General features: G+C 33.5%; 1 protein-coding gene across 1 annotated transcript in view; it reads right to left on the minus strand.

Moving 5' to 3' along the window:
* Window positions 1-345: 345 nt before the first annotated feature.
* The window catches only part of LOC138376986 (platelet glycoprotein 4-like), a 35,885-nt gene continuing 23,102 nt past the window's right edge, over window positions 346-13,128 (minus strand). The window contains exons 5-14 of the mRNA XM_069461648.1: window positions 13,012-13,104; window positions 11,058-11,104; window positions 9,530-9,599; window positions 8,327-8,514; window positions 7,450-7,568; window positions 5,737-5,810; window positions 5,173-5,227; window positions 4,183-4,338; window positions 888-998; window positions 346-477 (exon numbers count right to left, since the gene is read on the minus strand). Of these exons, the coding sequence (XP_069317749.1) occupies window positions 346-477; window positions 888-998; window positions 4,183-4,338; window positions 5,173-5,227; window positions 5,737-5,810; window positions 7,450-7,568; window positions 8,327-8,514; window positions 9,530-9,599; window positions 11,058-11,104; window positions 13,012-13,104 (1,045 nt within the window). The remainder of the gene's footprint in view (window positions 478-887; window positions 999-4,182; window positions 4,339-5,172; window positions 5,228-5,736; window positions 5,811-7,449; window positions 7,569-8,326; window positions 8,515-9,529; window positions 9,600-11,057; window positions 11,105-13,011; window positions 13,105-13,128) is intronic.

Below are 13,128 nucleotides of genomic sequence, written 5' to 3' on the forward strand. Positions count from 1 at the left end.
TTATGGGGATACAAAAGTTCAGGTTATATATATTGCTCATGCCCTCCCATCCCCCCAAGTCAGAGCTTCAAGCATGTCCATTCCCCAGACAGTGCACATCGCACTCATCATGTAGGTATACAATTTTTAAATGTCCAAAGTCTTATATTACATGCCAATATCTTAGGGAGATAGTTTTCTTGCCTCCCAGTTGAAAAAAATGGTATTAATCATGATGCCTCAAGTATGTTCAGAGATTCAAAGGATTCTTCCAAACAGGTAGTATCTTGGTTTATGATTTTCAATAGGAATTCAAGTTACCCAGGTAGCTACCATGAGGAGGCCAAGTTATTTTGATTTTAGTATCTAAACAGGCCAGTAGTTACTTCTTTGTACTATATCCCTCTGCATGTAAGACACAACACGGAATTTAGTTTGTCTTCCTTTTCTATGCCAGAGACCTTTAGGAGGATCAGTGTTCTGTGCAATAAGCAAACCCTACAAAAGAAAGCAGGATTACCCATTTATGTGTCTCCTTCAGTCTTGAATTCGCATTTTGTTGATGTAAAGAATGACACTCAGTATCGTTTTTGCTCTTCCTCCAATCAGCTTAAAAAATCAGCCTAGAATAAAGTGTTCAAAATTGAATTTAGAAAGAATATTTCAGAAATGGCAATGGATTTTAAAGAAGTATGAATTCAGATGAAATACTTCAGACATAAAATTAAGGTGATTATTTTGTGACACAATAGGAACTAGATAAAGCACAGTAATTTAATGAAGAACATTTTTCAAAGCAAGGGTACCCAACCTATGGGAGTTGTATAATTATTTCATTATATATTACAAAGTAATAATAATATAAATAAAGTGCACAATAAATATAATGCAATTGAATCATCCCAAACCATCCCTCCTTCCTGGTCCATGGAAAAATTGTTTTCCATGTACACGGTCCCTAGTGCCAAAAAGGTTGGGGACTGCTGGCTTAAAGGTTGAAGCCAGTCTTTCTGAAGTGACTATGAGAGAACAACAAATAACTGTTACTCTTTGTAATGCTTCATACCATAATTTCTTTATTATCATTTATATCTCTTAATGCTAGACCAACATTCTAAGGCTGCCAAGCATAAGTTGCAACTGAGTAGAAACATCAAAAGCTTCAGATTTTCAGAAGAGCTGCAGAGTATGGAAAATGCCAGTCTTTCAGTGATGAAATGTGCTAAAAATGATGTCCATTTTCATGATCAGTGACAAAATATAAGCCCATATTATTATAAAGTAAGAAAATGGTGATGCCCACTGTTGCTGTACAAAGTATTCCATAGAGAAAGAAACTTAAGATATAATAAATGGTTATGAGTCAATCATTTTTCATTCTTAAATGTCTTTCAAAATATGTGGTGCTCATGAAGTGCACTGTACTGACAGTCCTGGGGACTGCCTGTTGCAGCTGAACAGGGGACTACTAGGTTGATGATGCTTTCCCCCTGCTGAGGAAGACAGGCGTGTGGGCTTAGGATTTGTTTAGAATGTCCTCTCCTCTGCTGGATTTCCCATCAGGGAACTGATTAATGACTTGGAACAACAACAACAAAAAATTGGTTCATGTTTGAGCCACGCTGTAGAAACTGAAATTAATTTAACTGTGCAAATGATGCATTTTAAAAGTTCCTTGGTTTTGTTCAAAGTATAGATTTTAATGATCTCTTGATAATCCTTCAGAAATGTGCTGCTGCTTAGTGCCAAAAAAACAGTAGTGCCACCATTTCTTCAACTAAAAAATAAGGTGTAGTCTGTGAAATTAAAGCATATTAAATCTGCATTTTGTAGAGATCTCCAAAGGTCCTGACGCAGCTGGTGCATAGGTGTAAAGGCTCATTGTTGCCTGTAAAGTAGAAGAAATCTTATTTATTGGAAAGCTGTGTTATACTACAATAGATAATAGTTAAATCATAGCTATCCAGTATATCATGCTTTTTATTACCCAATCCAATTTCTCAAGCTGCAGAGAGAAGTTCTCTAATGGATTTTACCAATAAGGCAATGCATATTCCCATTCAAAGACCATATTATAGAGGGCTACTCTGGAGAGCAGCACATACCACACAAGGAATGGTAGCTAATTGAATCTGCTCTGGACCAGCACTTCCACATCCTTCAGACCACCTTCCACTTAAAGGTACATATTCTATTTTCAAAAGGATCATGGGCTTATTTTCCTTGTCATGCATCGAGTAAAACCACACATTAGCTGCCCCACCTTATACACCTGCCTCCTTACTTGTTTCAGTTGTTCACAAATCGCCCCACAGATAAAATTTTTAAGATATTAAACATTGAGGCTTGTTCAAGGAAATCTATACCTTAGGTGATTGTTCTAAATCTATGAAATCAAGAATAATTTTCTTCTCTACTTGTGAAAAAGGGCAGTAATTTTTCCTCATAAAAGTCAAATGTATAATTTAGCTACATATATACCCAAGGAATTTGACAGCCAGGGATCACTAAGCAGTGATGACATTTATATATTATTTTAACACATTATATTATTAATACTTATAAAATTTTATAGCTTCCATATTTCCTTTTTAAAAGCATGCTTTCCCACTAGAACCCATTTTTTTATTGTTTTACTTTTCAGTGGATAATCTTTTTTCTCTGTTATATAAATGGTCTTGTAAATATCTTTGTTTGACCATAACTTATTGGGCAGGCATTAAAGGTAGTGAAATATTTCCTTTATTTATTGTAATGTGAAAATATTAGGTTAGCCTTTTGAAAACATTCCAAATAAATTTCAGGTAGAATTATTCGGTCTTGTTTTCAGCAAATAAATTGTGGCAGAAATAATCAGAACAGAAAATTGCATTGACTCCCCAGACACACACTAATAGTCCCACAAAAAAGCAATTATTTATTCCCAAATTCTACTTTATTTTTTTTTTAAATCATCAATTTAACTGATTTATACTTTGGTCATAGACAATTTTGCTTCTGTTAAAATCTACGATTTCATGGACTGTCTCCAGAAGATAGAGTGGATGCTGATGAATCCAGAGTATTGGAAACTTGTGAAATTGTATTAGAGATAAAATGAGATAATTCATGTAAAATGTTTAGCATGACACTGACCCAAAGTAAAAGCTCAATAAATAGTACTTACTAGTTAGTGTCAGTGGCAGCTCCCAAATTTCTACACAAGACAGCTGAAGTTACCAATCTAGAAGTAGGAAAGAGTTATTTTGAAGTTGTGATTTTTATACCAAGCATACTGCTTTTTTTTAAATTGTGTATTTTTTTGGGGGGGGAGTTTGGAAAGGGAGTGCTGATGGAAACAATGGAGAAAGTGAAAAACTCTCCCCCACAAGCCATCCCAATCCCTTTAGTGATAACTAAAGACAGTCCTTCATTCAGAGAAGGAAAGGGCAGGTATTCATTCTTGTTTATTGACAGGGGAGAAAGGGCCAGTAATGTCTAAAGCACAGAGACCTGAACCCACTTTACAACATTTTTCCAGAACTCTTAAATCTTGTCCATGTTTACCTGTTTTTTTCCTCTAAACTCTGAGTGATTTTTGCTTTACTGTGTTGAACACTATTTTTCCCTGTTTTCTTGTACTAATATATTCAAATTTTAGGTCAAGTCTTTTAATTGTTCATCAGTTCTTCACATTAAACTTCTGAGGTACACATCTGCATTTCGAGAATGTATGGCCAGCATGTCTACATGCAACAATCCTGTTTTTATGATTCCTCTCATTTTGCTATTTTCTTAAATGGCCTGTTTTTCTTTTACATTTTTAAGTCTCATCAATTTCTAGCCTACTTAATTTCCCCATTTAATTTGAATATCTCCAAATAACAATGACATTTAATTGTATATTAATATAATCTTTCCTAGTCAATGATATATTATCTAATTTTTAAATAATTAGCTATATAATTAAGAAATGAACAAGTTAAAACTTTGGACAAAAGCTATTTGTGCTAACTTATAAATGGTCACAATTAAATCTTTTATTTCACTCCTCCCAGAATTAAGGATGTAATTTAGTGATGTGCTTGATATTCATAGATCTTATTTACTCATTCAAAATTGATTATATATGTCCAGAAATATTTATGGCCTAATGTAAAATGAAAGCAAGTAATATATCAATTAACGTTACTTAGGCAATACATATTTTTTGTATTTACTTACTATTTTTGACTTGTATACACAATATGAAATCATAAAAGCAAGAAACATCACCACACCAACACTGCATAAGATTATTTCCATAAGGCCAAGGAGGTTTATTTTTTCAGTCAGGTGATTTCCGAATATTTTTGCCTTCTCATCACCAATGGTCCCGGTCTGTAAGCAAATTAATAATTACCATTATTTGGGCAGATTAGTGAAGAAAAATACTCTAACCTTCCAATTATATATATATTTATGTATATATACATAATACACCTGTATAGACCTTTCTCACTTGTATACGCCTTAGTCATCTGTATCTATAAGATAAATCAATGGAATTCCTTATGCCAAAGAGGGCAATAAATGCCAAATGGAGTATTTAGAGAGTGAAAGATAATCCTGCTGCCTTTAAAAATGCTGTATATCAAGCACTCATCATTGTACTAGGACTCATTTTATCTTCAGAACTATCCCTGAACTATTGCCCAATTATCCAAACGATGTTTCCCAGTGACAGAGGGAAATGGCAGGGTCAACAGTTTCACTTGTTCTGAAGTCTCCCTCAGTGTCTTCTATTCCTCTAGCTAATAAATGCAGTGGTTTGCACTAAAAATACCTTGTCAGGAAATAGGATAAACTTCCTACGCCTACTCTAACCTCGTGTTTATATGTATAGTTGGCTTTTATTAGTGCTATATTATTCAGTGAATCTTGATTTACTTGCAGTTGCAAATGCCTCTCCCTAAGACAAGCACTATGACAAGAAAAAGTGTTTAACAGATGCATTTTAAAGATAATCCTAAATGATAGGAAGTGCTTTTAAAAAAAAAAGAAAAACTGAAAATATGATCGTATTTCTGTATGATTAGGTTCTTTCAAATAGGTGTAATCTTATCCATATGGGCAATGGAAATACATACAAATTCAAATAATATACAATCTTTTGAAATATTAAAAGCTTTTTCTATATATAAAGAAGTTTGTTTTAATGACTAAAATACTTACCTCATTAAACCACAGAATAGGCACAAGATAGTTCTTCTTCAGGCTCATTAGTGCTCTGTAATACACATTGAAAATTATGAAAATGTAAACTAATATATTTATACCTATATTACAAACATTTTAATAACTACTACTATAAGTAAGTGTTCAGAACTGGCTAAGTTCTCTAATTTTGTTCCATGTCATGAATGATTTCAATTTTAGTACAGCGGTTTCTCACATTTCTTTTGCTCTTATAAATCTTGCTAATACAGATTCCTAATCATACTTATTTTTTCCAAGCACAGAAATTTATTGTTAGAGAAATATTTAGGTGGCAACAAAATGAGAGATGCTACCAAATGCTCAAATAAAAACCATTCTAAAATATATATAAATACCATTTCAGTAAATACTAGATATTACAGATGAAAGTTGTCATAAGCATTTAATAATTATTGTTTAGTGATGTTAAGCTAAAGAAATTTGATAATTTGATATTCTTTTCACTTTCATAGACTTATTCATGTTCTTACAAGAAAATACTACAAATTGCATAAAGATAGCCTTATTCAAGATACTCACTCAATTTTTCTTGATGGCATGACCAACATGTTGACTTGCAACCGTTTGGCAAATTGTAAAGTGAATCCAGTTATCTAAAAAGAGAAGAACTAAAATAATTACCAATGTCTTTTTAAAACATTTCATAATATCGAAAACTTACTATTACAGCAGAAGAGAAAGAATATAGAACTTAAAACAGGACTCCTTGAAACTTGTAAAAGTTAATTAACTAGACTGCCGGGAGTTAGCTACTCTCCCAACAAAATGGGTCCCAGGCAGGAACATCGCAATAGATTTGGAAATAAGAGAGACAGAGACAAAGTGTAGTTTAAAGTGTTGGGGAAGTCAGGGGTCCTCTAGCATTCCTGTGAGCCAGGAGGCACTGAATGAAGTCCCACGTCAGTATTTATTGGTACAGCAAGCAGTTGTCCTTGGTCATAGAATTATGTGTACAGATTATTTGTTTTAGGTTTCAAGGCTCCCGAAGGTTTCAAGAGATCCCTTAACTAATTCTATCTACAAGAGTAAATGGTTACAAAATTTTTCCAAGATAAACATTTCAAGCCCTAAGTTAGAAATAGACTTAGCTGAGCATACAACTTAAAGATAAAAATGTGTAAAACAGGAACACCGAGCCTGCATACTAATCTAATCTATTTCTCTATATACTGAAACATGTGGTCAGGAGTGAAGCAGGAATAACCTTGAGGTTTATGATAGTTCCAGCTGCAAATGTCTGCTGGGCTGACATCCCTTGATCAATTTCTTGCCCTTGGGCCCCAGGCTGAGCTCTGCCTTACACAAGCTCCAGGCTCTGGCTTGCAGGCCTTGAGATCAGTGCCACCTTGCAGTTGCCCCTGCTCGGTGGAATGCCCCCTTGTTGCTAAGCAGCTTCTGGTCTGTGAACTAACACGCCCAGATTCCTTGAAGGCAAAGCCCTGCAAAACTCCTGAAACTTTCCATGTCTCTTAACCCTATTTCCCAACACCAGACCTATTAAATTTATTACATACATAACTGTATATATAATTGTATTTTCTGGATGTATGCACATACATATCTATGCATACACAAATTTTTTGCCCAACTTAATGTTAGGGTTTTAGTTCTATTTGTGATTTACCTAAAATGGTTTTAAGGAAATAAACTAACTACTTGAGCTCTTACATTTTGTATTTTCTATTGCTTAATTCCTGAACTATGCATGGACACATGTATATTCAGTAAGAATACTATCATTGTTTAAGTTGAAACATGACTGCTAAAATTCTAGAATTGCATTTAGCTTTTGAAAAGAAAAATATCAAAATAAGTAATAAAATTGTTGTGCTGTGACAATCTTATACATTTTTCTTGATACAAAGTATAATAGATCATGCCCCAAATTCCTATAAAATCTTTTAATCCCACGTAATATATGATGACTCCTTATATAAGCAATATCTGTTAAGTATAAACATAGAATAGTACTTTATATAAAATTGTTTATAGTGAATTAGAATTATTTTAATCATTTATTAAAAAGGCTTATAGTATTCCATGTGCTGAAAATAAATTTTAGTTTTCTTTATATTTCATAAGCAACAGTAGGAAGAAATGAATATAGTTTTCACTGACACAAAATGTGATTCAATAAACTTGGTCGATAAGTATGACTGACAAGATTTTTTCTTTCAATTTAATTTTTTAAAAAAATATCAACCAAAGCAGATCAATAATACATTCACTTACAGGTTCAATATCCAAGTATGTCCTATGATCATCTTCATTTGGATTTAAGCCTTCAGTAGGTTCTGAAACATCAGGACTTGCATATAGAAAATGAGGAAGTGAAATATACAGAGGTTTTCCTGAAGACAGGTTTTAAGAGTCAACTGGGGATAAATAACTTTGCTCATTTCACAAATCACTCAGAAAACATTTCCTTGAAAATAAAGCTTTTTCCATAAAAATATACATAGCTGATTTTGAACTCTGGGGGTTAAGGGTGGGAGAGAATTGCAACATCAGGTTACTTTTGTGCAAAAATAAAATTCTGCATCCTACTAACAAGCTGATACCTGTTCTACATTCCTTAGGTATCAATTTTCAATATCTAAAGTTTAGCTGCTGAACACAAAGTTTTAACTAAATATGTTCATATTTCAAGCAGTCATATGTCTATGGACTGAGAATTTCTTTCATTTAAGAGTTTTCATCAACAGCCCCTTTCAGCATGATGAATATGAGCAAGATACAACACACTCCAAATTTTTTGTCTGCAGTCAATTTTTGTTTCAGAGACAAACTGAAAATATTTACTATTTTCTAGGGGCAAAGACCAATGGCAAATGGATAACTAGAGATGCTCAAAGTGCTCTAGAAATTATTTTCATTTCACCCTAAATCTAAAAGCAGCACAGGCAAACAAAGGTGTGTTTTTATCTAATGATAACTAAATTTTGTAACAATAAAACAATACAAAATTAATACAGATTTTCTGCCACCACTCTTTTACCCTGATTTCTTTCTTACATTAACTTTAAATTTTGGATTCTGGGTGAATGTTCCATTTTAAAGAATGTTGCAAATTATGTCATGGACTGTGCTACTGTGAATATTTACTCACCGTCTTTGCATTTGCTGATGTCTAGCACACCATAGGATGTACAATTTTTTGAGATAAATTTTTCTGTGCAGAAGCAATGGTTGTCTGGGTTTTGAATCGGAGATGCAAAGGCCTTGGATGGAAGAACAAATCTATACACAGGGATTCCTTTCAGATTAATGTCGGATTCAAATACAGCATAGATTGACATAGACACAGATGAAAAAGAGCTGCAGTCCAGGATTCTGAGCTACATTCTGGAGATTTGTATTTTTCTTATATTCTTACCTTAACTTAGAAAATTCACATACTCTTGTTAGAATTTTAAGTTCTTTTTTAATTCTCAGGAGAAAAAGTTCTTGTGAAATTTAAAACACATACTGGAGTTCAACTCCTGAGTATGAACTATTCTTACTTTGTTCTCAAAAGCTTCTAAACTTATGAACTACCATGGAGTATTTATACCAAAGGCACTTCCCATAGTTGATTTCTGCTACAAATTAAATATTTATGACTTTCCTCAAATGCTTTGTGCCCAATATAAATGAAATAAAAACAAAGTTTCTATCTTTCATGACTTAATCATGAAGAGAAAAGCCATTCCCTTGCTGGGGTATGTGCATGTTTTATATATACCTCATTCACCTCCATCCTTTACTAAATGTCTGCCGTAACCTGGGAAATGAGCTAGGTCTCAATACACATTTCTTCTAATCCTCAGATACCACTATATGAAGAAATACTGCTCTCTTCACTTTTTCAAATAAGGAGAAGATTTAGAGAAGTTAAATGCTTTCCCACAATTACACACAGTCCTTAGGGACAGGGCTTGGGCTCAGGTGTAGTGACAAAGGCTCCAATGCATTTGTAGTATCTACTGCCCCCCCCCCAATTTGATTAGACCATGTCAATTAACACAGTTCTGTGACATTTTCATCATCTTCTCTGGACATCTTTAGAAAGACTGGGCATGCCCTTCTAGATCTGATTGCTATTAGACTACTAGTTTAGTAAAAGAAGGGCAAACTAACTCTTGCTTCAAACAAAGTGATTTGCATTGTGAAAAGAGATCGAAGGATGTAGGAGGATAGTTTGCAAAAGCTAAATAAACATTATGAATTCCATACTATTGTATATTTTCTTAAGAAATTAAAAAATTTCCCTAACTAGCACTTAAGGAAAAAGGGTTTGATTCACCCACATACTTCAGTGTCTTTGCCTTACCTGCAAATTTCAGAGGAAAAGAATTGCAATACCCGGGTCTTCTCAACAAAAGGTGGAAATGAGGTGCCATCTGTTTAAAAATCAAGTCAGTAGCAAATGATTAGAGTTGTGTTCTAGACAAATCTATAAATGTCTATTCCAGCATGGTCAATAGAAACATAATGCAAACCACCTCAGTAACTTAAAATTGATATAGTAGCCACATTTAAAAAAAAAAGTGATAGCTACATTTAACATATATCCAAAATATAATTTAAACATGTAAGAAATAAAAACCAAGATATTTTACAGTCTCAAAATCTCAAAATACAGTGTGTATTAGCCACACATCAAGTGTTTTACAACTACGTGTCTAGTAGCTACCATATTCAACATCTATACACATTCACTGGCATAAAAAACTTTTAAATCAGACGTTAAAGTTGTAATTGTGTACTCTACTTTTCTTCAAAGAGAATAATAATCCAGATCTAACCATATCCTAAATCTAAGTTTACAGTTTGTTTTTCCTCTATTCTAATTCAGAATGCTAATTTTTTACACAAATTTTTCATGGTTAGTAGACATCTAGTCTTTTTTTAAAATTCTCTTTCTGACCATCTTATCTAAAATACATGGTTCTGGTTCTGTCTTACAACTTTATTGATTCTACCTTGGCTTTAAATTTTCCTTAGAAGTATTGCAACTGGTTCTATGTACAAATTTCAATGGTTCTTTTATTTATTTATTTATTTTTTTACTAATCCTTTCCCTCTCATGTTTTAGATTCTCAGGTCAGTAGGGCTTGATGATGAGAATCCTGTAATTTTTAACTACTTCAATTTTTGAGTTGTTTCCCCAAACTGGCAGAATTTCTGGAAGACAAAGGAGATTCTAAAGGCCCCTGCACAGACTTCCTGATATCAACTCATCACCCCTCACTAACCTGTCCCAATGCATATAGCCCCTCCTTAAAAAACCTGTGCTCTCCCTTAGTCAGGAGATGGTTTTGAGGCTGTCTTCCCTGCCCCCTTCTCCTGACTAATATCTTTTGTATTAAAAATTCCTTACTTCCTTGCCAGTTCTCCTTGTTTCAGTAATTGGCTTTCTATGGAGCAAGTAACCAGACCGAGGCTGGGACCCTTTGTGGTTGTGTTTTTTTCCATTTTGTAATTATCTTAATTTTTTTATTCTATGTAATCTCTACAATATTTACAAAAGATTTGAATAGTAACTACTTCTCTCAGTTATTTTTAACCCTTTGTTTCTGTTGCCAGGACAGCAGTTCTTTTAGAAAAGATTTTGCAAAGCAAACATTTCCCTAGTAATGCCCTAAAATCTAATTTTTTATCGTTAATCTTCAGAAATTCCATCACATTAAATATTTACTAAGCCTAGATAAAAATAGACCCTCAATTATGTTGTGGGGCTACAAACACAGGTAAACACACACCCTTAACTTCCAGAGCACTATATTTATGATGGTGAATTTGTGGGAGAAGGTGAGGTAGGTATATTCGGATTATTGCCACAAAACAAATGTCCTTACCTGTACCATTAATCATGTCGCAATAACTTGGCCAATAGGAGAGATTCCTTAGGCATAAAAAGAAAGAAAATGAACTAATTATCATTCCAAGAGCTCCTTTCTCACATTACTTTTTCTATTATGATTCAATATTTGTGCTAACATAATGAAGATTAGATGTGGCAAGTGCTAAGTTTAACAAATGTTCTAATTCATTTGGTTCAGGTTTTGTTTGAACCTTTTCTCTTACTGAAATAAGTGCGCAATACCATTATGTGGCTAGATCATAAAATAAAAACTTCCAAGTGCTAAGTTAATTAGAAAAAAAACTTGTGATAAAAATTTTAAAACATTTATCAGAAACTTAGAACTCTATTTAGGGAAGTTGGTTTCTCATTCCCCTACCCCATGGAAGAAATGAATCATTTAGTAGTATGAGGCTAGAAGGAAAGTGTTAAGTGGGTTGATGCAAGCTCAGTATAAGGTAGAACAGGGGAGTGGGGAGGAAGGAAGGAAGAAGGCAGAAATTTGGATCAACACAGATTCAAAACCAGTAGATAATCACCCAGTGTATATTTTTCCTCTTTTAATTCCTGCATGGACTGGCATTAAAGTAGGACAGAGTTATTATTTATGCACTGGTGTATAAATCAGCTGTATATATCCAGAAGTAGAAAAACAATAGGAATAGTTTTCCTGCATCTTTTTCTATATTCCTCGCTTTATCCAGTGTGACGTCAACACAAGCTGTTGCTTATGTTTTCAACAGAATAAGCTGTTAATTGTGCTAAGTGTTGCTAAAATGAGTTAAACCAACCTTATCATAATTTTAAAGTGATGTGAAATTCTTACTTTAATTAGGAGTGCTTAGCAACTCACATTAAAACCTCTGTAATATTGAAATAGAGTGAAATGTTCATTGTGACTCAATGTAAAAAATTGAATTTTTCCTCTGCAATGAATACTTGGAAGTGTTTGTTTTCTCCACTTGACTTTTCTGTAAACATAAATAGCTATGGACTCTTTAGAAGAGAAATTATGCCACAAATATTTAACTCATATGTAATTATTAGATAAAGACTCAGTTTGAGATAGTGGTTACTTAACGAAAGCATTTCATCTCTTTCAGTTTTGATTATCCTTTTTCAGGAAATAACTGATATGAAGCACAATTATCAACTTTAAAAAAGGCTTTCTCCCTTAATATTTATTAGGGTTCTTTCTTACACATAGGATAAATTATGAGTCCTTCAGATCAACATGCAGAAGTAGGAAGAAAAGAAAATACTGGCTTTATGAAACTATCTTGTGTTTTTACTATTTCAAAGGTGGCATAGTCTTTATTTTCACATTTCATATGTAAATTTTAGGACTCCACTCAAAATACTAATTCCATTTTTGCATTGATAAATGTTAAAACTGAGCTATCAATATAGACAATTATTTTAAGACCTTTTGCAGGGGAAGTCATGAAAGCATTCACGTGGGTTCATTAAACTTCCAACTTTGCAGACAAATTTAGGTCATGTCACTGGAATATACAACTTTATTTGATATACTCAGAAACATGTTTTTTTTTTTTTAACTTTTGTAAATATCTACTAGGCAATCAGTTGATGTATTGATTTTCTTTGCTTTCATTTGTGGTTATCTAATTGCAGGGGTCTACTGTGATGCTGGTTATACAGCAAAGATGAAAATAGTCCCTTTGGATTTGTCCATAAACGCAAGCCAAACCCTAAAGTGGAGCTGATATTCCACAGCTGTGCACTGGTGTGAACATGCCAGTTGGCACAACTAAAGGCTTAATGCCTTTCAGAACAGGAGTTTTCAGGGCTGAGATATAGCAAGTCTGTTCCATAGGTTGATGCCTGCACTTTTCCAGTTGCTAAACAAATACCACTCCTGCCTTAGAGTACGCTAGTAACACACGCACAGATACACACAAACACACATGCTATACCCAGATACATACCTTCTACCTTTGTAAGTGTCAATTATGGCAACTTTGCTTATGTTATCTTTTCCACTGAAAATTTTATAAACTCCATCTACAGTGTTGTTGTACCGAAAACATACGTACAAGAAAAAA

The sequence above is a fragment of the Eulemur rufifrons genome, chromosome 29, assembly GCF_041146395.1.
Source record: "Eulemur rufifrons isolate Redbay chromosome 29, OSU_ERuf_1, whole genome shotgun sequence".
NCBI classification, from domain to species: domain Eukaryota; kingdom Metazoa; phylum Chordata; class Mammalia; order Primates; family Lemuridae; genus Eulemur; species Eulemur rufifrons.